Source organism: Carassius auratus, chromosome 42, assembly GCF_003368295.1.
Source record: "Carassius auratus strain Wakin chromosome 42, ASM336829v1, whole genome shotgun sequence".
NCBI lineage: Eukaryota > Metazoa > Chordata > Actinopteri > Cypriniformes > Cyprinidae > Carassius > Carassius auratus.
The window spans coordinates 4,698,154-4,723,749 of record NC_039284.1 but is presented as its reverse complement, the minus strand read 5'-3'; the positions used below and the strand labels follow the sequence as shown (position 1 = coordinate 4,723,749).

General features: G+C 37.7%; 1 protein-coding gene across 1 annotated transcript in view; it reads left to right on the top strand.

Annotated features, from left to right (window-relative positions):
* The window catches only part of LOC113060452 (BRISC and BRCA1-A complex member 2-like), a 92,611-nt gene extending 68,263 nt beyond the window's left edge, over positions 1 to 24,348 (top strand). The window contains exons 7-12 of the mRNA XM_026229380.1: positions 3,088 to 3,197; positions 14,830 to 14,929; positions 20,442 to 20,512; positions 21,364 to 21,446; positions 21,874 to 22,027; positions 22,883 to 24,348. Of these exons, the coding sequence (XP_026085165.1) occupies positions 3,088 to 3,197; positions 14,830 to 14,929; positions 20,442 to 20,512; positions 21,364 to 21,446; positions 21,874 to 22,027; positions 22,883 to 22,946 (582 nt within the window). The 3' untranslated portion in view covers positions 22,947 to 24,348. The remainder of the gene's footprint in view (positions 1 to 3,087; positions 3,198 to 14,829; positions 14,930 to 20,441; positions 20,513 to 21,363; positions 21,447 to 21,873; positions 22,028 to 22,882) is intronic.
* The last annotated feature ends 1,248 nt before the right edge of the window (positions 24,349 to 25,596 follow it).

Below are 25,596 nucleotides of genomic sequence, written 5' to 3'. Positions count from 1 at the left end.
AATGATGCAATTTGGGATGCGCCTTGTCTTTTATCATATTTCTGTTGACATGCCTATAACAACAGATTTTACTACTGTAATAATACATTTATTGCACAGCCTTTCATTGCTAATTACTTCATTAAATTTACTATAAATAATTGTTTTGATCTTTTCATTTTAGAATATCTTTAGACTAAAGTTTAGAGGGTTTTTGGTCCTATGCAAATACCAGTCACACAGAAAATATTTACTCTTTCTTGTGCCAGCCATAACCTAACAATCCCCTCAAATGTCAATCAGCAAGAATGAATTATGTCTCTAGGAACGCATGGCTCATACCCTAGTACTCTACTGATGCAAGCTGATTAAATCAAGCAACACCTTGGGAAGTAGATGCCCCCCCAAGCCCAGGTATGTGGTGTATGTTGGCGGCTGATGAAGAGCAAGAAGAGACAGACGACAAGAGTAGCCATCAGCTTTGTATTTGACATTTTGTTCACAGATTCACGTTTGCCCTCAGAGCTTCATTAAACAGATGCTTTTCAACAGCAGCCCCATAATTGTACTGATTGAATTGTGAAGCCATTTTTATTTATTTTCTTCACTGAAAATGAGGTTTTCTAGCCCCAGAAGGTCTTTACAGCTTGTGAAACATTTTGAACCAATTTTCAAATCCATCCTAAGTAATGAAATCAATCTTTCTTGATGAATTTGTGTTAAATGATCTGAAGCTTATCTGGTTGGATCTTTCCATTGAGGCTACATTCATTTTTAAAGGTCTCTGAAATCTACTGACCAATATTGCCAATTCACAGTCGTGCATATTGATGAGAGAGGAGCTTACAAAACACAATGAAACATTTATTGGTATGCTCTTTACTGTAAGATTATACAACGTAAAGGCACTGAAATACTTCAAGTGAAATCAAAGAACAAACTGGTGTGACGTCATTCCAAACAACATCAGGCTAAAATGAAGTTTGATTTGGAGTTTGTTTTGGGAGCTCTACAACTTTCTGGAAAAGACTGGTACCACATGAACTTAAACTCTGCTCTGGATCTCCACCTTATTTGACATGGAAATGTTCTCCAGGTCATTGGCAAAGCGTTTATACCTAAAATGTTGAATTTTAGAAGGTTGTTGTCTGAGATGCAGAGAGTCAAGCCAAAAGCTTTATAATAATTGCTGTTGTGTCTGAAACTGTAGACATGCAATCATCACATCAGAATGTTGAAAACTTAAACTTGGAACTTGAACTTGAAAAAACGTATTTTACTCGTTATTTTTACTCTTTTAAAAACAAAAGTCAATTTGCTATGCATATATTGTAACATTAATCCGTAAAAAAAAAAAAAACAAGTAATGACCTGGCAGAAAAATAACAGTATGTTTACAGACATTTCATTATTAAATGTCATCAAATTGATTTTATCTTGATTTATTTTCATTTTCACACTTAGTTTGTATTCTTCAGTTTCTGTTTTCCTTTGTTCAGTTTTCCCGCTCACTTATCAGTTGTCATGGTGATTCTTTTACACTTACAAGTGCTTATCATTATTTCCCTCTTTGGCCTGGTATTTACTTTGCAGTCTTTTCAGCGTTTAGTTGTCCGCTCTCAATAATGCATCAGTTGAACTATCACTTCTATATTTGTTAGATTTACCTTAAAGACTTTTTACCTAATCTTCTTTGTCATCATCTGCTTGTACAACTATGCCTGACAATATTAACACTGTAAAGTGTTAAAGTGCACATTGTTTTTCAGGACAGTCCACATAAAGATGATGAAAGATTATAACCATTTTGGCTTACAAACACAGCTAAATCATCCTAGCTACACAAAGTTGAGTTGTTGAGTCTTCTAGTGTGTTAGACTTAATTGTGATGTATTTTGTGTAGCTCTAATGTAGCACAGAAATCATTAACACTTATAATAGGACTAGCCAGAGCAATGCAACTTTGTTAGAGATGAGAGAACCGTCTTGCTATAACATCAAATAAAACTGTGGAGCCATAGCTGAATATGTCCCTTTCACATTTATGAAGGTTGAGCTCTCTGATTCTCCCCAGACCTCAATGTGCCTCACCAAGTTATGCGTTAGCTTATCCCACACATGTCCCCTCTAACTGGTAACGTCACATTTCCAACACACACGGCTCACTCTAATGGGAGCAGAGGTTACACAGCAAGCAGCAATTATCACAAATGGATGAGTTCAAACCGACTGAAAGACATTTGATTAAGAGCGCCATGGTGCTAATGACATACATCAGGGCCTAGCTGTAGGAAAACTGGGCTCAGACAGCACAGGAACAGAAAGTATCATCTAGATCCCTGCGGAACCTTTTAATGTGATAAGCTGAAGACAGGCAGATGTGGCCATCGCTGAAGCTAAAGCTAATGCAGCATGAATTCTGGTTGGAGTCTTTTCCTGCCAAAACCGTGCACCACCTTCAGTTGCTCAGCAGCAGCCGGGCTGGTCTGTCTGCTAGCTAAATGCCCTCAGTGTTAGCCGATGCATTGATTTGGCTCAGGGTCTTTATCCTGAATGGTTCATGCATTTTAAGGTAGAACCCGCCATTTCCCCATTTGCTGTTGTCTTTCTAAGCATATGATAATTCATATTACATATCATTACGTAGGCGGTGCTAATGTGCATATCAAAACATGTCATAGCAATCTCCGGGACTATTTATCTAAGCTTTGATACATGTAAAATACCTTATGTGAATGATGTAGCATCGGATCTGTTGTCCACAATCAAACATTCGCCGCCCACCAGTTAACCACACAATAGAAGGATAGTCAATATATGATACAAAAACATATAGGAAGTACATTTTCTACATTTATTTTGCTTATTATTTATCTTTAAAAAAAAATGCCTTCTTATGTTTGGATGTCTGTTCATCGGCCAAAGCAAACACAGATGTTGCCCAATGCTGATAATCTCATAATGGAAAATGCGAACCGATTAATAGGTTTAACATTAGCCATGCACACACTTGTTTTGTACTATGTTGCGAACCACATATTAGATTGTCTCCTACAGTCTGTGACATAACAATTTCCAAATATTAATTTTTCTTTATCCCTCTGTCAGGACACAGCACTCGATCCAGGAGAAGATGTGGCGCTTCTGTCTGTTAGCTTCGAAGATGATGAAGCCACGCAAGTCTTTCCTAAACTCTACCTGTCACCCAGCATTGAGCAGTGAGTGACTTTACCCTATTCCATTCAAGTGGAAATACATTTTCCCAGGTCATACAGAATTGAAATGCTAAAGTACCTCGGGAGAGTGGTTTATGGTATTTCAGGGGTGGACATTCCTTTTCTAACATTTTATTTCCCTAAAAGTTTACCCCATTTCATAGACGAGAAAGACTTTAAATCTTAAATTCTTGTATCTGTATCTAATAATAATCTTATTATTAGTATTAGCAGTAAATGTGGCATGAAATGGATGATGCAGTCATCTTTTCATCTCATTTGAGAAAAATGTATTGATTGCTGGATTTGCTATTTCTTGCGATTGACGAGATAAATCATGATTGAACAGATAAACCTATAGTAAGAAACATTGCGATATTTAATTTCATAACGACTTTAAATTATATCATATTGTTTTATCTTTTGAAAGTACACTAGAAGACCTCACAGCTAATTGTTTAAAACGCACACATACTTGATTTTGATGTAAACATATAAGATGAAGCTCTTTAAACATTGGTAATATCATATTCAAAACATCAGATTTTTCAGGAAGTTATTAATACACGACTGAGTGAAAACTGCTTTTCAGCTCTTTAAGTGCTGTTATTTTAGAGATTCAAGCACACGACACACCTTATCCAACCGCCAGCTTGAGTAAATGAAGGCAGCGCTTCCTCTTCTGCTGTTAACTTCCTGAAATCCTGGAGGAATTGAGAATCAGTCAGTAAAATAGATGTTCTGTTTATGCAAGGATGAGAGCCGTTATTAAAGGGTTCAGTTATTGATGTGACTTGCAGAACATGACATTACTGACTCTGTTTTAAGTTAGTGTACAAAACAACATTCTTCCCACCTGTTCAATATTTGTGCAATACATCTTGGAATTAATTTGATCTTGTGCACCATAAAAGAGCAGTGGAACATGTTCATAAATAGTGCTTGCCCACTCCTGCTTTATTCATTTTATGTGACCTTGCTACAACTGTTTAGGGATTACCAGATGATCAACATCCTGACAGTAGAAAAACCAAGAATTATGTCTTGTGTTCTCTGCCCCTGCATGCAGAGAGCGCACCAGTGAACAAAGACTTGGAAGTGTTTTCACTCGTTTATTTTCTCCATTTCACCCTCAGAGCTCATAGTATGCTTGTATTGAAAAGTGCCTACATTCTAACTCACAATCAGAGTTTCTATATTTAAAAAAAAAAAATAAGTAAGTCAGATCTGTATCGACTGAGGTTTCATCAATAAAATATGATTGATCATTTAACTAAAATATTTTATTTGTAGTACACAATGGAAGAATAAAGTTGTAATCTACATGGTCAAACATGAAATTAGCAAAAATGGCCGTAATTAGCCTGACATTTCCCTCTGCAGTATCTAGAACACAAGGTCACTTCTCAGAAGGAATAGAGGAAACTTCAGTCTGACTTCACAACAGATAGATCTCAGTGGGCAAGGTCTGCTCATGCCAGCCTCTGGGTGCCTAATGACATTTTTTTTGTCTTTCACTCTGTGTGCTGTCCTCCATCCACTCATATCAGAGTAGCGAGAGGGGAGGAGGAGGAGGAACAAGCCTGTTTGTTTGCTCTCCAGCCATGTCAGCTTCTATCTGTCATGGCCACACTCTCTCCACCCCGTTATATTACAGGGGTTTGGATAATACAGGAGCACACAGGGTTGACCTTGCCTCCATGCATGCACGTTAACAGCTCAGACAACAAGGGTGACTTAGGAGAAGAGACGGGGGGTGGGCGTATGTGTGTGTCTGTGGGTGCTAGGGGCACAAAACAACACTGGGAATATGGAAACTGGCCTCCTGAGGACATACCTGAAAAATTATGTATGCTAGAACAGTGGCACAGTGTTACTTAAGCCCACTTTTCTGTCTGAGATTTGAACTTTTTGTACAGATATAAATCACACATTGTAAACAGATAAGATTTCTTTTCTTTTTTTTTCATGAGTGGGTGGATGTTTATCAGACTTGTATCTGATTGGAGTTTTATTTGTATTGGACATTTCTTGTGCTGATGGTATTTATATGTGTGTGTGTGTGTGTGTGTGTGTGTGTGTTTGTATACTTGTGCCGCTAGTTCTGTTGTTTTACCGTATGCTTGGTCTCATTTTGTTCCACACCCACTTTTTTCTGTGGAAAACAAAAGGAAAGGCAGAATTTTCATGCTTCTTTTCTTACAATGAAAGCAACTCATGCACTATATTTCAAGACTTCTGAAGCCATACGATAACTTGATTTAATGTTTATGAGAAACCAGTTGAAATATAAGTTTTATTCAGTTAGTTTTCCTCCCACTGCATCATCAAATCTTATTTGCATTTGTAGATCTGCCAAACCCAATCTCACTGGAAAATGTAACAATTTAACATGGTGGCATTTTCATTTGAATTCACATTGTTTGACCCTTACCCCACACCTTCATCACTAGGGCTTAAAGGAACACTCCACATTTTTTTTTTTAAGTAATGCTCATTCTCCAACTCCCCTAGAGTTAAACAGTTGAATTTTACAGTTTTTTAATCCATTCAGCCGATCTCCGGGTCTAGTGCTAGCACTTTTAGCTTAGCTTAGCTTAGATCATTGAATCTGATAAGACTAGGGCTTCTCCGATCACGATCGGCCAATCATTAATGCGCATCTCGTCAGTAAAGCCGGTTCTCTAACCAGTGGTGAATTCCAAACAGGTGCGGCTTTACTGACAAGATGCGCATAACAATCGGCCGATCGTGATCGGAGCAGCCCTAGATTAGACCATTAGCATCTCGTTAAAAAATGACCAAAGAGTTTCTGTATTTTTCCTATTTAAAACTTGACTCTTCTGTAGTTACATCGTGAACTAAGACCGACAGAAAAAGAAAAGTTGCGATTTTCTAGGCTGATATTAGGTCATTTTTAAGCAAGATGCTAAGGTTCTAATTAGATTCAATGATCTATGCTAAGCCAAGCTAAAAGTGCTGCCGCCAAACCTCGAGATCGACTGAATGGATTCAAAAATAGTAAAACACAACTGTTTAACTCTAGGGGGGTTGGAAAATTAGCTTATTTTTTGTTTTTTTAAGCAGATCATACAAAAATGTAGTAATGTGTGAATTCATATGAAAAAAAAAAAAAACTATTTACTTATAACTATATAATTAAATAGTTAAGTCAAAGGCAATTGTGTTGGATCTGCATTGTTTTTCATGTGACATGACCAATTAAAATGTGGCAAGTCCAGGAGAAATTTTCTGGAAAATAACCACCAAATTTGAGGTATCCTCAAACAAATCTATTGTATATCTAAAAATAATAATAACAATAACAGCAATGTAATACAGAAGTCATATGGATAACTTCTCTATAAACTATCAATACATCTCTTAGAATCATGTTTATATTTTTTCTGTCTCTTTCTGTCTACTGTATAGTAGAATACTTATCTGTTCATTTGTAATGCAGCGGGAAGATACATGGTGCAGATTTCAAAGACACATGTAAGGAAAACAGGTCAATTTAGCTCAAAAGGGATCATTTAAGATTTTAAAGGGAATTTGAACAGAATCACTGTTTCACTGAGACGCCCTGTGATTCACTGAACGAGCCGTTTAAGATCAAATCTGCACTGGATACTAATATCCAAACTATAGTTCATACAAGTTGCTGGAAGATAGAAAGTTAGGGAAGAATGAGTTTAAGAGAACGAAAATGTAGAATCCCAAGTTTACAGCAATACGTGAACATGAACAGCCATCAATAACTTAATTAACCCTCGCATTGAGTTCCTCAATGAGGTTAAAATTAAATTAAATACACCAGTACAAATGTGAGTCTGGAGGAGGTACATGCGTTTCCCGTGTTAAGGGTTTCCCTTCGTTGTTGTTGAAAGGGGGTTCCCCGAGGTTGCTAATTGGCTGGAAGTTCAGTAGTCGAAGTGACGTCTTGGGAAGCCCGTGGTCCTGTGTTGGCTGACGATGTGGAGTTGTGTGGCTGGTTGAAGTTGAATGGGCACTCGAGGTCAGACTCTGAGACACGGCATTACAAAACTTAACTCAGAATACGAAACTCTCAAACGGAAAAGAAAAGAAACTTAAGTAAAAGAACAGAAGTAAAGTTTAACGAGACTAGGTGGTGTTTCTTCTCATCGTGGCTAAGAAGCAGCAGGCGTGCAGGCCGAAGCACGCTGGAACCGCTACCAAAGAACGCTAACAGTGATGACTAAAAGCAAAGCTACAAGCTAAAAGCTAAAAGCCGGCATGACTGATAGCAAAAGCTAAACACAAGCTAAAAGCAGAATTTGATGGTGTCCTGAGTATTTAAACTGGCCTTTTGGCCACACCTCAAATATTGTCTTGACCAATTAGATATCATCTTAGCTCGGGGTATCATAAATCATATGTTATCTTATCAAGCACGTGGTCCAAATTTTCCCACACTTGCAGGGTATAATTTTGGGCATGATTCCTATAACAAGAATATGATACATTTGACAAAAACTGATGGTCAGAAACATTTCAAGCAAACAGATTCAAACACATACATACTAAACATTAATATGTATCCTTAAGCTATCCAATAGTTATTAAAAGACATACACAATAAGTGATTATAAACATGATAGTCAAATGTATGGGTTACATATAAATGAATATGGAGTTAAGTGATGGACTGATATTCATTTATGAGTCCTTTTGAGTTCCTTTTGGTCCATTTATATCCATTGTTGGGAACGTTACTTTAAAAAAGTAATTAGTTATAGTTACTCACTACTTGTTCTAAAAAGTAACTGAGTTAGTAACTGAATTACTCTATAATAAAAGTAACTCGTTACCAGGGAAAGTAACTATTTGCGTTACTGTATAAAAAAAATGAAAAAAAAGTTGCTTTTTTATTTGAGTTTTCACAAGTAGGTTAAAATGAGTAGAACAAACAGGTGTTTGTACATAACTTTCAATGTTTATTGCACGTTGTAACAGAAATGACTCAAACCAGACAAATTAAAGAGTCGATCAGGGCTGTGTTTGAAACACGAGCCGAATTCCTCAGGAAGTCATAAAACTTTCTGTGCCACAAGTCCCAAGCAAAGATAACCAACCAACCAACGCTTTCACAGAACAGCTTTCAACATTAACACCACTAGAAAAATTATTGACCATTTTAATTTGTTGTTCGTAAGTGAGATGCAACGTCGGACATCACATATAAACCCATGAGAGTTAAACACTTCCTTAAACACTTCCCCCACCCAGCAGAACCAGACTGAAATTCCTAAGGTGGGGAAGGGGGCTTTGAACCTCTGGTCTCCACAGAAATATTTGTCAAGAGAATGGCAAAGAAACTGTCTTTTGTACATATGGACCAGAATAAACTCAAAAAGACTTATAAATGAATCAGTCCATCGCTTCACTCCATATTCATTTATGTGTAACCCACACATTAGACTATCATGTTATAATCACTTATTGTGTATGTCTTTTGATAACTATGGGATAGCTTAAGGGTACATAGTCATGCCTAGTATCTATGTAATTGAATCTGCTTGCTTGAAATTGTCCTGACAATCAATTATTGGTCAAATGTATCATATTCATGTTATAGGAATGCTTGGTAAGATAAACATATGATTTATGATACCCCCGAGCCAAGAAAATATCTGATTGGTCAAGACAACATTTGAGGGGTGGCCAACAGGCCAGTTTAAATACTCAGGACACCATAAAATCTTGCTTTTAGTCTCTAGCTATGCTATTAGTCATGTCTGCTTTTAGTTGTTAGCTTTGCTTCTGCTACTAGTCATGCCTGCTTTTAGTTCTAGCCTTGCTTTTGCTATCAGTCATGCCAGCTTTTAGCTTTGCTTCTTAGCTTTAGCTTATAGCCATGCTGTTTGTCATCACAGTTCTTTGAGCGCGGTTCCAGCATGCTTCAGTCTGCATGGCTGCTGCTACTAAGCCACGATGAGAAGAAACACAACTTAGTCTCGTCAAACTTTACTTCTTTTCTTTTCCGTTTGAGAGTTTTGTGTTCTGAGTTAAGTTTTGTAAAGTCGAGTCTCCGACGCCTGACCTCGGGTGCCCGTTCAACTTCAACCAGCACACACATCTCTGCACCTTCAGCCAATGCCCCACCACGGGCTTCCCAAGACATCACTTCAGCGACTAACTTCCAGCCAATCAGCGACATCGGGATGCCCCTTTCAACATGACTCCCTTTTCACAGGAGACGCAACTAACCTCCAGACTGTGACCTTTACTGGTGTATCTAATATAATTTTAACCTCATTGAGGAACTCAATGCGAGCGCTAATTACGTGATTGATGGTTGTACATGTCTATGCAATGTAACGTATTGCTGTAAACTTGGGATTCCATATTTCCATTCTCTTAAACTCATCTTTCCCTAACTTTCGAACTTCCTGCAACTTGTGTGAATGTGTGAGTGCGTGCGTTTATGTGTTTGATTAGTTTATATGTCTTAGATTTATCTAATGAAGCCTAATATCTTATGTTTTGTGCTTACAAGTTAATGTCTTAAACTGCCGATCTTGTCACTGTGCTAATTGATAGTGTTTCACTATAGTTTTGATATTAATATCCAGTGCAGATTTGATGTTAAACGGCTCGTTCAGTGAATCGCAGGGCGTCTCAGTGAAACAGTGATTCTGTTCAAATTCCCTTTAAAATCTTAAATGATTCCCTTTGAGCTAAATTGACCTGTTTTCCTTACAACGTCAACAGACAGCAAGGGTTTTATCCTGCACTTCAAGTATTATCTTTGTAAGAAAAGTGGTTTTGGACACTAGCTTTGTAGATGCCTGTGTATCACATTACATGTACACATTACATCCACGTGCCTTTGACTACAGTGAATTTAAAGTAGTGCTTATATCTCCACCTTGAAAATGCCAACTTTTCATCGGATTGCTCCTGTCTCGACATCTCTGCTGCTGCTGCGAATCTCTCTTTAGCTGTTGCATGCGTGCGCAGGCGTTCGTGTGTGTGTTTGGCGACGCTGGCGTAAAAAAACACTGGCTCTGATTGGCTACCATGAAACACATGACTCTGCCTTAGCCAATATTGATCATAATCGCTTATCTCGTTTTTAACCGACCTCCTCACTATCCGTGTGAGCCAGGGGTGCCTTCGGATTACATAGTTTATTAAATCAATATATAGTAACGCACCGCATTAAACGTCCAGTAATGTTAACGGCGTTGTAACGATGGGAAAAGTAATTAGTTAGATTACCCCGTTACTGAAAAAATAACGTTGTTATCTAACGCCATTTAAAAGAACACTGTTCCAAACACTGTTTACATCTAGAAAAGACAGTTCCTGTGCCATTCTCTGACAAAAGATGTTCTGTGGGGACCAGAGGTTAAAAGGCCCCCCTTAGGAATTTCAGTCTGATTCTGGTAGGTGGGGGAAGTCAATCCAAGGATCTTGTGTAGTACTCTCATGGGTTTACACGTGATGTCCGGCGTTGCATCTCAATTACTTGCCCCAAATTTGACAATCTCTTCTCCGAATTGAAATTGTCAATAATTGTTCTAATGGTGTTATTGTTGAAAGCTGTTCTGTGAAAGAGTTGGTTGGTAGGTTATCTTGCTTCTGACTTGTGGCACTAGGAATGATTTACAACCACCTGTTGCCTTTCTGAGGAATTCGGCTCATGTTTCAACCACAGTCCTGATCGACTCAATTTATCTGGTTCGGGTCTGATACGCTACACACAGATGCATTGTAGAACAGCAATATATCATCGTATATCTAAAAATAATAATAATAATAATAACAGCAATGTAATACACTAGTCATATGGATAACTTAGTTTAGTGCTTAGTGGTCCTATTTTGGATCATGATGGGTTGGGCCATGACATTTCTTCTCTTCTTATCTTCAGAAGTAATTTTCAGGTTTGAAACGACTAGAGACTGAGTCAATTAAAATTATAGAATTTTCATTTTGGTTAAACTATTTCTTTAAAGAAACACAGCACTTGCGAGGAATCCCCTGTTTTAGCTCTCATCCAGGCTGGCACAGAACGCATCCCCTCCAGCCAGCCAGTCAAGCGGCCGTCCCTGCGGCCCCGTCACAGAACCAGAGAGAGAGTGAGTGGGACTTGAAAGAGAAGAGCAAGAGAGAGGTCGCTCTCAGCCTGCCTGAGCTGAGTGAAATAAAACCCTCCCAGGAATCCTTCTCTCTATCTCTGTCTCTGTCTTTCTATCTCTGAATCCACACATCCAGGTTTACCCAGCATACCGCTCTTGCAGTGATGGCCGCTCTTTACTCCCACACAGCAGGCTGTGTTATTATGACTGTGAAGTGCTCACTGAGTTTGACAGTGGACTTCACATCTCCTTCAACATGTGATGGTGCGAGATGGACACCTACACAATCTATAGTTTGACAGCACTGTGAACACTACCAAACACTCTTTTTTTCTCATTTTTCTCTTTTTGATTTAGTTTCTGTCTTAGAAGACAGCTATTTGTTGGTTGTGCTTTGTATTCTTGTGCCGTTTGTTTGCATGTTTTCTCATTTGTCTCTGGCTGTTGTTTATTCTGTTCTGCTCTTTGTTCTTGTGTTCATATAACAGTATGGGTTTATTCACAAACCCAATGGCAATCTGAAAAACACAAAAGGAACCAGAAAATCATGATTATATATAACTTTTCATATGTCTTTACTGTCAATTTTGATCAAATGAATGTGTGAATGTGAGTGAAATCATTAAATTATTTTCAAGAAAAATGTGAAGAAAAAAAAAGTTTTGTAAAATCAATAAGCCTTTCGATATTGAGAAATAAGTTGCGATAAGAGAAATAAGTTGCTTTTAAATGCCTTAAAGCAGGGTTGGGCAAATTGTGTCCATCCCTGCCAAATAGGAGTAGTTAATAAAAATAGCAGTAGTTAATAAAAAATTCCACTTGTTCCAAACCTGTATGTGTTTCTCACTTCTGTTGAACACAAAAGACAATATTTAGAAAAATATTAGTATTCGGGCAATTAATGGACACCACTGACTTCCATAGTATTTTTTTTTTTTCTACTATGGAAGACAGTGGTGCCCATTAATTGCTCGAATACTAAAATTTTTCAAGATATCTTTTTTTTTCCTTCAACAGAAGAAAGAGACTCATACAGGTTTGAAACAAATGCAGGGAAGGTAAATGATGACATAATTTTCATTCTGGAAGTGAACTACTCCTTTAAAGCATATTTTAGTTGACCTGTGACTATATTCAAGATATATTAGATACAATATCATTCTCATAATATGTATTTCGCATATTTTTGTCTGTTGGCTTCAGTGAATCCCTGTAATATCTGCATAAGAAAGTCAGAACAGAATATTCTTTGACAACTTCAGTTCAAGGTTGTAATTCCATAATCTTCCCTAAAAATATCTCCTGCTGAGATTTTTCTTGGTTGCTTCAAATAGCTATTAAACAAAAATCCCCATAAGCCTATCCTATTCCAACAGACAAATTCTCATCTTCTCTGGTGTGCTTATGTCTGCTGGTGTTATGCCTGCACAAAATGCTGGGACAAAGCATAATGTTAGTGGTGTTTGCGAAGCTGTAGTCATTTACCAACCGCCTAGCAACCAGTCTGAAAGCCCTAGTAACCATTAAGCAATACATTGGCAACCAGACAGAACACCTTAACACCACACCAACAGATTGCACAGGAAAGCATCACATACATCAGAATCAAGCTGTATCTCCATGGAGATGCTGCTCTATTGTCATTGTAGCACAGCAACATCATTGTGTTATGACTGAGCCCGATGGAGAATTGACAGCTGAATAGCATTTGAGTGGCATCCCTCTTCATTTCCTGTTTCTGCAGTTAATAAATAACACGTCTGTGCATTAACATCTTTAAACAGTCCATGAATATACTTCAGGAGCTTGATGGACGTGAATGACATTTCCATGCTTGTATATTGCCAAAGACTGTTTCAGCAAAAGGTAATCTTTCTGTCAGTCAGGGGCATTGTTGATCTAAACCCAACTGACAGAGGATTCTAGTTGCTATTCTTCATATATTCAGAGACTAGACAGAATATCTGAAGTGGTTCTTTTTTCTTCCTTTGTACTTCCTTCGAGACCCTCATATTTTTCAGCTGTTTATAAAAGGACTGTCCAGGCAAAAATAAGCATCTATAAACCAAACATCCAAAATAAGAGCCGCTAATGGACGTTCTTTTTTTTCCTCTCATACTCATATTATTGATCTGGCAAGTTCCAGTGTTCTCTTAGAATCCTGTCTAGTGTTTTTTTTCTCTCTCTCTCATTCCATCTGCTGTATAGTAGAATACTTATCTGTTCATGTGTAAAGCAGCGGGAGGATACATGGTGCAGATTTCTAAGACACAGATGCATTGTAGACCAGCAAAGTCCAATTCGGAAAAAAAAAAAAAAACTTCCTTCAATGCACGCACTATATATATATATATAAATTAAATTTAAATTTATTCATTTAGCAGACGCTTTTATCCAAAAAGACTTACAGTGCATTCAGGCTATCAATTATTACCTATCATGTGTTCCCGGGGAATCGAACCCCTAACCTTTCGCTTGATAGCACAACGCTCTACCAATTGAGCTACAGCATTTACCAAATAATTACATTAATTTGGAAAGTGACGTGTAGCCAAGTATGGTGTCCCATACTCAGAATTTTTGCTCTGCATTTAACTCTTCCAAGTGCGCACACACACACACACACCATGAACACACACCCGGAGCAGTGGGCTGTCATTTTTGCTGCGGCACCCGGAGAGCAGTTGGGGGTTCGGTGCCTTGCTCAAGCATTTCAGCTCAGTCGTGGTACTGAGCCGGGAAGAGAGCACTGGTCATTCACCTACAATCCCTGCCGGTACTTAGACTCGAACCCGCAACCTTTGGGTAACAAGTCAGATTCTAACATTAGGCCACGAATGCCCATGTACATGTAAATCCTTTTGCAAAGATAATGTGATTTAGTCCAGGACCATTCTACTAATCATTTCAATTACAAGGGCGTGAACAAATGTTAGAATGTAAAACATGATTGAATTGACTGAATTTTTGTTTCTTATTTGTCATTTATGCATAAACCTATGATGTTAAATACTTTGGGGAATAGCCAGCAAGTTCCCAACATACAAGGCATGAAATTGTCTGAGAAAATGCCCAGTGTGTGCAGAACTGTAATCTTCTTCAAACGACTACTTTTTAAGAAGCTCAAATATAGGAGAGTTTTCCTTTATTTAACATTTTTTGGTCACAGTAATTTCCATTCGTTATTTCATAGTTTTGATTACATTAATATTATAAAATGTGAAAATAGTTATAATGATGCATTGTATAATTATGGAAATAGGTGCAAATAATGTTCCATGTTCTGGACACTAATGAAGTACTCTAGAATCCCTAAACTGAACACAGAGGAGTATGTAGGGAGTGATGCTTGAAGATCAGCTGCTCTACGGTTTCCCCGAATGTTGACCTCCAAAAACATTGTTAGCAATTCACTGATTTTGCTATGTGAGTTAAAGGAACTGTCAATGATGTTATTCCTTTTAAGGTATGTAGGGCTGTATTAAAGTGTTTTTGTATTCTTTTATCTCTTCCTCTTTCTCTCTTAGTGCACTTGGAGGATCTTCGGCATTACATATCCCAGCATTCCCCAGTGGAGGCTGCCTCATTGACTATGTGCCTCAAGTGTGCCAATTACTTACAAACAAGGTAAAGGATAATCCTTACTTTGTGTGTGTGTGTGTGTGTGTGTGTGTTCTTTCAATTACTGTAATCATGTAATCAGTTAGGTTACACTATCACTGAAGTGTGGGTTTGTTTATAGTACATGATGTGTATGGATGGTAAAGTTGATGCACTTGTTTTTGTTTTTGCGTTTTTATTTGTTTATGTACATTTCTGATCAGTTTAGTCAAGGCCTTATGACAAGCGGAAATAAGATGAAGAAAATGTGACTGTCACTAGCCTGAGGAGTGACTGACATTCCTTTCCCTTGACATCTCTACTTCAGTTCAGCCCCACTCCTCATATCCACACAGGCAGCATGAATAATTAACCCTTTCAATCTTCCACTTCATGCCCCACCAATGGCCACCAGCTCCTCAGGACACTCACCTGAACTAGGGTCACACATTATTCTACTTGAAAATGACAAAACTGACAACATAAACTGGGGGCAAGAAAAGTTCTAAGTATATATAAGACTAAATAGATTCATATGAAATAAGGGGTATTATTTTATGTGTTTCAGAGTGCTTATATCTATTCCAGTGCTTGCAGTGTAGTGTACTGATTCAGAGGTTTTTGGGGTCATTAAACATCAGCACACTAAACAGGAAAACGAATCATCTCACTAGTCCGATTTTACAGCCTGTTTGCATTTATGTCCATGCTCCTGCAAACGATTCTAATCAAACTTTTAAGGAAAACGTTTTTTAAATAAAGACTGGAAGTTGTTGGAAGCTTAGTGATGGCGACGAAGTCATGAGACCGTCATGTCCTTCTTTTATAAACCTATGTTGAGCTTTTTTACTTTTGCAGATTGTATGTAGGCTTCAAAATTCTAAAAAGTTGTGTTCATTTTGTTAATCATGATGAACATAATGACTTGTTGGTCACAGAGCTTCATTAATAATCCCATTGGGTTTTTTTTGAGGGTCACCACGGTGATGCTAACTTCTGGATTGGCCTACTAAAATATGCCATCACCGCAGCATTTTCTAGTATGTGTGATGACTGACCAAAATTGAAACCATTATTTAATGATAATATTCAACTCTCCCGCAGCTCTCAGATCAGATATGGTGCAGGTTTCATGAACAACGCCATGTTTGTGAAAGTGACACTATTATGATCACATCTGTGTTAGTAAAACTAGTTATGAATGGTTTTTCTATTCCAGAATGAGCGCACAGTTACCGGAAGATGGACTCTGAAGTTTTGCAATAGAGCATATGTTCTGTGATCACTGATCTCACCTGTCAGCATCTCCCACACTTCACTCGTGGGTGTAGAGCTCACTGATCCAAAGTTACCGACACACCTCCTCTAAACAAACAAGGCTTAGACAAACAAGAACAAGTGTGTTTGTGTGTGTGTTAATGTGAGTGACTTTCCATTGAGCTGCATAATGTTTCTTTCTGATGTGGGTCTTCCCTTCTCGATTTCATGAGTCATGAAGTCGAGATCAGCATTGATTCTCACGTCACACATCATACACACCAGCATCTACTTTAGCTGCTCTTCTCTTGATCTCACCTGTGGAAAACACTGTGTTGAATGACTATATCTAATCTGATGTAATAGATCAATGCTTTTTCCATCAACATAAAGTCAAAGCACAAAGAGAATTGTACACATACATAGGAATTGTACTTCATCACCTTTAGAGTCAAAACTATATATATAAATTAATAAATTAATTAATAAATAAACACAGTGCACCAGTGCTTGCTAGCCATATACAGTATTGTTCAAAATAATAGCAGTACAATGTGACTAACCAGAATAATCAAGGATTTTCGTATATTTTTTTATTCTAACGTGGCAAACAAGTTACCAGTAGGTTCAGTAGATTCTCAGAAAACAAATGAGACCCAGCATTCATGATATGCACGCTCTTAAGGCTGTGCAATTGGGCAATTAGTTGAATTAGTTGAAAGGGGTGTGTTCAAAAAAATAGCAGTGTGGCATTCAATCACTGAGGTCATCAATTTTGTGAAGAAACAGGTGTGAATCAGGTGGCCCCTATTTAAGGATGAAGCCAACACTTGTTGAACATGCATTTGAAAGCTGAGGAAAATGGGTCGTTCAAGACATTGTTCAGAAGAACAGCGTACTTTGATTAAAAAGTTGATTAGAGAGGGGAAAACCTATAAAGAGGTGCAAAAAATGATAGGCTGTTCAGCTAAAATGATCTCCAATGCCTTAAAATGGAGAGCAAAACCAGAGAGACGTGGAAGAAAACGGAAGACAACCATCAAAATGGATAGAAGAATAACCAGAATGCAAAGGCTCAGCCAATGATCACCTCCAGGATGATCAAAGACAGTCTGGAGTTACCTGTAAGTACTGTGACAGTTAGAAGACGTCTGTGTGAAGCTAATCTATTTTCAAGAATCCCCCGCAAAGTCCCTCTGTTAAAAAAAAGGCATTTGCAGAAGAGGTTACAATTTGCCAAAGAACACATCAACTGGCCTAAAGAGAAATGGAGGAACATTTTGTGGACTGATGAGAGTAAAATTGTTCTTTTTGGGTCCAAGGGCCACAGGCAGTTTGTGAGACGACCCCCAAACTCTGAATTCAAGCCACAGTACACAGTGAAGACAGTGAAGCATGGAGGTGCAAGCATCATGATATGGGCATGTTTCTCCTACTATGGTGTTGGGCCTATTTATCGCATACCAGGGATCATGGATCAGTTTGCATATGTTAAAATACTTGAAGAGGTCATGTTGCCCTATGCTGAAGAGGACATGCCCTTGAAATGGTTGTTTCAACAAGACAATGACCCAAAACACACTAGTAAACGGGCAAAGTCTTGGTTCCAAACCAACAAAATTAATGTTATGGAGTGGCCAGCCCAATCTCCAGACCTTAATCCAATTGAGAACCTGATATCAAAAATGATATCAAAAATGCTGTTTCTGAAGCAAAACCAAGAAATGTGAATGAATTGTGGAATGTTGTTAAAGAATCATGGAGTGGAATAACAGCTGAGAGGTGCCACAAGTTGGTTGACTCCATGCCACACAGATGTCAAGCAGTTTTAAAAAACTGTGGTCATACAACTAAATATTAGTTTAGTGATTCACAGGATTGCTAAATCCCAGAAAAAAAAAAATGTTTGTACAAAATAGTTTTGAGTTTGTACAGTCAAAGGTAGACACTGCTATTTTTTTGAACACACCCCTTTCAACTAATTGCCCAATTGCACAGCCTTAAGAGCGTGCATATCATGAATGCTGGGTCTCATTTGTTTTCTGAGAATCTACTGAACCTACTGGTAACTTGTTTGCCACGTTGCAATAAAAAATATACTAAAAACCTTGATTATTCTGGTTAGTCACATTGTACTGCTATTATTTTGAACAATACTGTATACCATACATGCCCTGTTTCTATGAATTAGCCATTAGTCTCACCACTGCTGGATAAAAGCTGTTATAGAAGTGTGTTTTATGTGTGATGATAATGTCCACTGTTATATGTCTCAGGCTGTAGGTTTTGTGTCTGGGCTTCAAAAGTGAGTGAGATGGATGATTAATGTCACCAAGTATGGACTGAACTTTCTTCATCTGTTTAAAAATTTGCACAATGGCAAATTGTTTCACCTTGTGAAAGTCTTGACCTACATAGAGATGTAGGGTGTTGTTTCACACACAGAAGATGCTAATTTGATTCCAGCTCTTGTTGTGTAATGTGTACAGTACTCACCATGTCTCTTCCTTTCATTTTTTGAGTACCATTTTGAAAAGCCTTAAAATGATTTTAGAAATGACTATGTTCTTCGGCAAAAGGTTTTTGATTTAATAAAATATATTAAAAGCCCATACATCATGATGATAATTAAACTTTTTTAATAATAGCATGCTGTTTTTGCGAAAATGTTTGTTAAATGTTGATACTTTAAAATTATTAGTAGTATTATTTTCAATTTTAAACTTTTTCATCAACTATATTGCAATTGTCCAAAATAAAAGATGTTAAATTGAATAAAAGTGAAAGTGAGATGAGGCGGATCCTGATGCAGAGTAGGTTTAATAACAAAATGTTATATTATACATTATAGCACGAGTAAACCAAGATAACATGGAACTGGAGCAAATCAGGAACATGACACAAGCATCTTCAAGAAACAACACCTGACAATTGAACAAGGAAACACAGGGGTGTATATACATGGGTTAAGGGGTAAAAAGAGGAGTAGCTAATGAATTACCATGACACCTAATAGGAGAAACTATAGAAACAAACAAGGTAAGCAAAGGAACAAGGAGGACACTGAACACATGGGGAGAGCACAGAAACACTAAAGAAGTACAATTTAAAATGAAAGCACTTGTCTTGAAAGACCAAGATGGGAACACAGGCAAGGACATGACAAAAAGTTAAGTAAATTAAAGAAAAAATTAAAGTCCTCAAGAATGTTTTGTGAGACCGAATATTGGCTTTAAACCACCACAATGTACAGCCATACAGTTAGGGAACTGCCGTCTGCCAGAACATGATATGTTAAATTCGGGGTTATTTATGTGCATCTAAGAGGTCAGTGAGTGTAGGTCACCATCAAGCAGTCCTGGACCTAAGGGTCTTTCACCTGCATCCAGTGGAGGTCAGAGCTATGGCTCTCTCTCTGACCGCCACAAGCCATCCATCTGTCACGCAGGGAAACAAACACTGGTAGGCAAACACCTTTCCTGGAGGCTGAATCTGATAAACAAGGCATGAAAGCAAAGACTTTCAAGCTGATTTTTTCTTTCTTGCAAAAATGAACCCTAGATATCAGCTCCGTACATCACCACCCTTTCACACAGACAGCATCATGTGTATATGAGTATGAAATACAGTTGTTGTTGTCTTTTTGGCCTCCTGGTTAATATACCTGCTTATATTCATTTAATATTATATATATTCAGATCTTGCTTATGTCACTTGCTCAGGCAAATATTTTCTTCAGACAATGTCTGGTCAAGTCGTACTTGTTTATATAGCATTTTATCAAATACACATTGTTTAGAAAAAAAGCTTTATGTTACTAAACTGGAAAATAACAAAACTGTTAGGCACCGTTCAAACTGAGCATATTTTTCCATTTCCACCATTGCACTCTATGTCTTGCACCTTTTGTGGTGTCTCTTGCATGACACCGCGCTCTAAAAACAAACGATTCATACTTTAACGTATTAAAGTACGTTTTTAGATTTTAAAGAACACACCTTGAGGCATTGCTTTTTTCTGCACTTCACTGTTTTCAAAGCAATAGCGTGTTTTGTGTGCATGATCCGTTAATGTTGTAAAATGCATCAATTTTAAAACGTATTCAACTTCAGCTGTAAAGCAGCTCTACAGAAGTGACTTTACTCAGCTCACGTCATTTAAATACAATGTTAATTCAGTTCAGTTCATCATGTGACTTTTTTTCTGCTGCATTCATTTTGTTATTTTTCCGCAGATAGACTGTCATTTCATTCTCTATTGGGCTTTTTTTTTTTCAACACAGGTTCAGTATGTCATTCAAGGATATCACAAGAGGAGGGAATACATTGCTGCTTTTCTCAGTCACTTTGGCATGTGAGTCAATTTTTCCCTTTAAAGAACTGATCTCTGTGACATTTAGAGTAAGCCATATTCATTTAACAGTCATTCAACAACTTAAAAATGAGAAACAGGAGGAGCCTAATAAATGAACAGCGTTATTACTCATTTCAGTAGTGCTCTAGAATTGTACAAATTCAAATTCTGTGTCAGGTTTTCTAGATATACTTTTAACCCAATAGAAAGCTAAAAGTGATGTGATACACTTGAGATATATAACCCTCCAAATCAAGACAATGAATAAATAAAACTGGCCTTGCAAGTCTATACTTGTAGTGTTAACCAGTATAGCTGCTCACTACACCCTGTGATCATGAGAATTAGTTACAGACATTAATTCCTTGTTTTGTTTGTTTAATTACTTAGGATAATTCTGCTTCTAATCTTACAAGTGCAAACAGCCACTTTATAATGGGCTGTAATACACAAGGCACCGAGATGTCTCCAGTTTATTAACACACCTTTATACTTCATCAGACAAGAGGCACAACCTAGCTTTAAAAAACACAGGAGGACAATGCATTATTCATATCTCATGGTTCTTCAGTGCTTTTCTCTTTACAATTATAATATTAAGTATCATCTGCTAATGGTCCAGAAGATACCCAAAAAGTATTTGGGCTCATAAAATTGTTTGAATATCATTGTATTCGATGACAAAATAATTACATGATTAAAATTGTAGCTGAAGTGTCCAAATCCTTTTTGGGTTTACTGTGCGTTTGACTCAAAATCAAGTTTTTAATAGTACAGATTTCAGGGATAAGCCAAGTTGTCCTTTGTATCTTATATATAAGTATGAATATATCTCTATTTTGACTACACAGGGGTGTGGTAGAGTATGATGCTGTTGGGTTTACCAAGCTCACCCTTCTGCTCATGTGGAAAGACTTCTGCTTCCTGGTCCATGGTGAGATGGACAACCATGTCCCCCTTATGCAACCCAGGGTCATTGGAAATATGTGACTCTGAAAAAAACAACGACACATACTTTACATTTTGCTGCACTTTTCCGGTATCACATTCATAAAAGGCATTACAGATGATATAATTATTTTCTCCATTGCAGATAAAAAAGCATTTGCTGAAGCAACCATGCCATTTTAGATTCTAGAAGTCTTTGAGCTTGTTTACTGTGGAAAAAACTGCATTTAATTGTATATATGGCTACAGGGTTTATGCAGGGCTGCAGAAATGAAGCCAGAGTCACATATTGCCTTATTATATTGTGTAAAAACGAACTTCTATCGCTGGTTCATGGTTGTATCCTTCATGCTTCTCCATTTTTGTTATTGAGGATCTGTATTTGAGATGTTCTCCTTGCTGTCTTCTTATAGTGGACCTGCCTTTGTACTTCCCTCGAGATCAACCCACCCTCACCTTTCAGTCTATCTATCACTTCACCAGCAGTGGGCAGCTCTACTCTCAGGTGCAGAAATCTTACCCCTACAGTCCGCGCTGGGACGGCAACGAGATGGCCAAACGAGCCAAGTAAGAACAAATAAATAATGAATCCTTCTTAAAAAGAGAAACCAATAGTTTTCTCCCGGTGAAGTTGTATACGTCTCATTTGGTTCCACTTCATATGTAATGGTGACCTGAATGCAGTTAAAGTGAGTTTTCTGGAGGCTACTGGAATGTGTAGCATTCACCTTTGGACTTTTTGCCCAGCCACACCTCATAGCTGGAGAGCACTCTTTGTCCTGAGTGTGATAAGTGTTAAAGATAACACATTTCTTCTGTTTGTGTTCGGCCCGTATCTTATCTCTGCTTGGATAACATTTCCTTTGGCTTTCTGGAGTAGCTTTAATCAAGCAGAGAATACAAATGTAGATCCCCTGATCAACTTTACCAGCTTGTATGGACATTTATTTAGTCTTTTGTGTGTGTGTGTGTGTGTGTGTGTGTGTGTGTGTGTGTGTGTGTGTGTGTGTGTGTGTGTGTGTGTGTGTGTGTGTGTGTGTGCGTGTGCTTGTGTGCGTGTGTGTGCGTGTGTGTGTGTGGCATGATTGGTTGTAGTCTGTCTTTCCTCACTTTTTGAACATACAAGTATTGTGTCGTTGCAATGCTAAATGCTAAAAATGTACTAAAAACATAACTAGTCAGTATTAATACCAGCATAATCTAATGATTCTTTATACCAGTTTTGTGATTTTGTGAAAAGTTAAATGGTATTATAAATATTAACATGTTGAATTAAGTAGTCTTTAAGTAAAAATACAAATTTTTAAGTAATTAGTCAAGTTAAGAGTCCAGAGTTCAGGGTGATTACATGCAAGTTTCTACATGTTGTTGTGACTCTTTTTCTTTTCTGTTTCTCAGACTCTTGTTTTCTCTCTCCAACAGGGCTTACTTCAAAAGCTTTATCCCTCAGTTCCAGGAGGGGGCTTTTGCCACTGGAAAACTGTAGATTTACTGTGAGAGTTAGTTAGTTCTCTGATTTGAAAGGAGGGTCTATAAACATGATGTATGCTCAGAGTCAAGCAGGAGTCTAAAAGAAACCTGTGATTCACAAGTCTGCCAACTCTTCAATGTTCCAGCCCTCATAAACAACGTCATTTGGTACATTTAAAAGTACTGTGTGTATTTTATTTTATTAATTTTTTTTTTTTTTTTTTATGCTATTTGTGATTCTCATGTTCTTTATGAATATATTACATATTATTGTTTTTTACAACAATAAATCAAGCCCTTTTTTGCTGCTTTACTCAGTTTTCTTATTTTGTTTTAAAGTGTTTTACATTTTTTATTCATCCACAGATTCATTTGTTTTGTGCCAGTTTATTTTAGACAAATCTGATATATAATTAGCCGAGCTGTATCAGTGTGTTATTTTGTGAATACTTCTACAATAAGGTTCCATTTTGTTAACATTAGTTTAATAAATTTAGTAAATACCATAGTAAATGCATTGCTCGTTAGTGCATTGTTGCATTGCTGTTAATGCATCACATTGTGAGTTATTGTTAATTAATGCATAAACTAATGAAAATAGGAACTAATTGTAAAAATCCACTCCATATCTAAAGTTCAGTAAGGCCATGTTTGGATGAATTTGAATGGAGTGACTGTCTATCATAACTCCCATAACTTGTGTTAGCATTTATTACCAAGGTCAGACAATGCCTAAATTCTATTATCTGTTACATCTAGTCTTTTTACCATTCAGTTTTCATGTTGACTGTGTCAAGAGACTCTATGAAACCGTGAATTATAAAAATGTAATCATTAGCACCAAACAGGCTGGATTATTTGATGCATCAAATTCATTTTAATACTTTGGGTCAGGGTTGGTTCAATTACTTTAACCTATGAATGAGGAATGGTGATAATGATCCTTGCCCAAGCAAACACTAAGTGTGAGGTCATCAGTACTTAACTTTGAAGGATTTGGTTCCAGTTTGCATGTATGTGTGTGTGAGTATCTACACGTGTTGTTTTCTTGTGATGGAAAAGTGTCTTGGAGTGTCGTCACTGTCAACACTGATTGCTTTTAAGCTTTTAACAGGGTTAAAACTTGAACCAGAGTGAACATTTGTGAGTGTGTTTGTTAAGGGAGTGTAGTCGTGAATGGGATGTGTTGGAGACCTAGAGCTGAGGGAGGGAGAGACTGTAAGAGTGGGAGCTCGCTTGTTTTCATCATTAAACATAGGGGTCATTGTCAGGGGTCTTTGTTGGCCTCAGGGTCTGCCCTCTGCTATATTTGTTGTTGGTAATGTAGGAGCTGTCATGTCTAATTGGGAACCACGGTATGAATGCATTTGGGGCATTTAATAGAATCAAGTCTCTTAATAAAAGAATTAATAACAAGATTCTTTTTGTCTGTTTTCCTTTCTGTCCAAGCTTGGCACTGTAAACTTTTTTTAAAACAGTGCGTCAATAATGAAAAAATGATAGTTAAAGGCAGTTCATCATTGAATGCAGTGATGTCATCTCTGTTCAGTTAAATAGTGTCTGTGCATTTATTTGCAATCAAGTCAATGATATCGCTGATGAAGTGACCTCAACTAAGCAAGCCAGAGTGCAAAGGAACCGAAACTCCATCGGTGACAGAATGGAGAAAAAAACCTTGGGAGAAACCAGGCTCAGTTGGGGGGTCAGTTCTCCTCTGACCAGACGAAACCAGTAGTTCAATTCCAGGCTGCAGCAAAGTCCGATTGTGCAGAAGAATCATCTGTTTCCTGTGGTCTTGTCCTGGTGCTCCTCTGAGACAAGGTCTTTACAGGGGATCTGTATCTGGGGCTCTAGTTGTCCTGGTCTCCGTTGTCTTTCAGGGCAGTAGAGGTCCTTTCTAGGTGCTGATCCACCATCTGGTCTGGATACGTACTGGATCCGGGTGACTGCAGTGACCCTCTGATCTGGACACAGACTGTATCTGGTGGCTACGGTGACCTCGGAACAAGACAGAAACAGACTAATATTAGCGTAGATGCCATTCTTCTAATGATGTAGCAAGTACGGGTGTTATGGGAAGTGTTCCCGGTTCCGGTTTACCTAATTAATGCAGCCTAAAAATCCTTTAACGAATTTGGATATTAAAAGCATATTAGTATGTTATGTGTAAGCCAGGTTGAGAGAGGTGAAGAAAAGGTTGATGGCCCCTTTAAGCCGTATCAGCATTCAGATTAGTTTCTTTTTTCAGCACCCACTCGATCAGCTCTAGTGCTGCATTAACAGTACATCGCAGTACATTATGGATTGGGAGGAAAGTGCTTCATCCACTGTATTTCAAGCACATGTCAGCCGCTTATATATATCAAAGTTTCAGTAATTTCACTAGTTTAAATCAAAGAGTTGTAACAGGGATTCAGATGAATAAACAGCTGTAAATGAGGTGTAGTGTGAACCTATTTTCAAAGACCTTATTTTCTTTTTGCTCTCCACTTTTAGTGTCGGGGTCTTGCCTGCCAACTTTGCTGCTAATTCCCCCAAATCCACTAATCCTGCCTTATTTAAACCATCTTGATGGCAGCAGGCCACAGAAAAAAACTTGGCAATCTAAACGTTGCTCAGATTCATCAATTACAACGGTATTGTCATTCCAAGCAAGCAAGTTAACC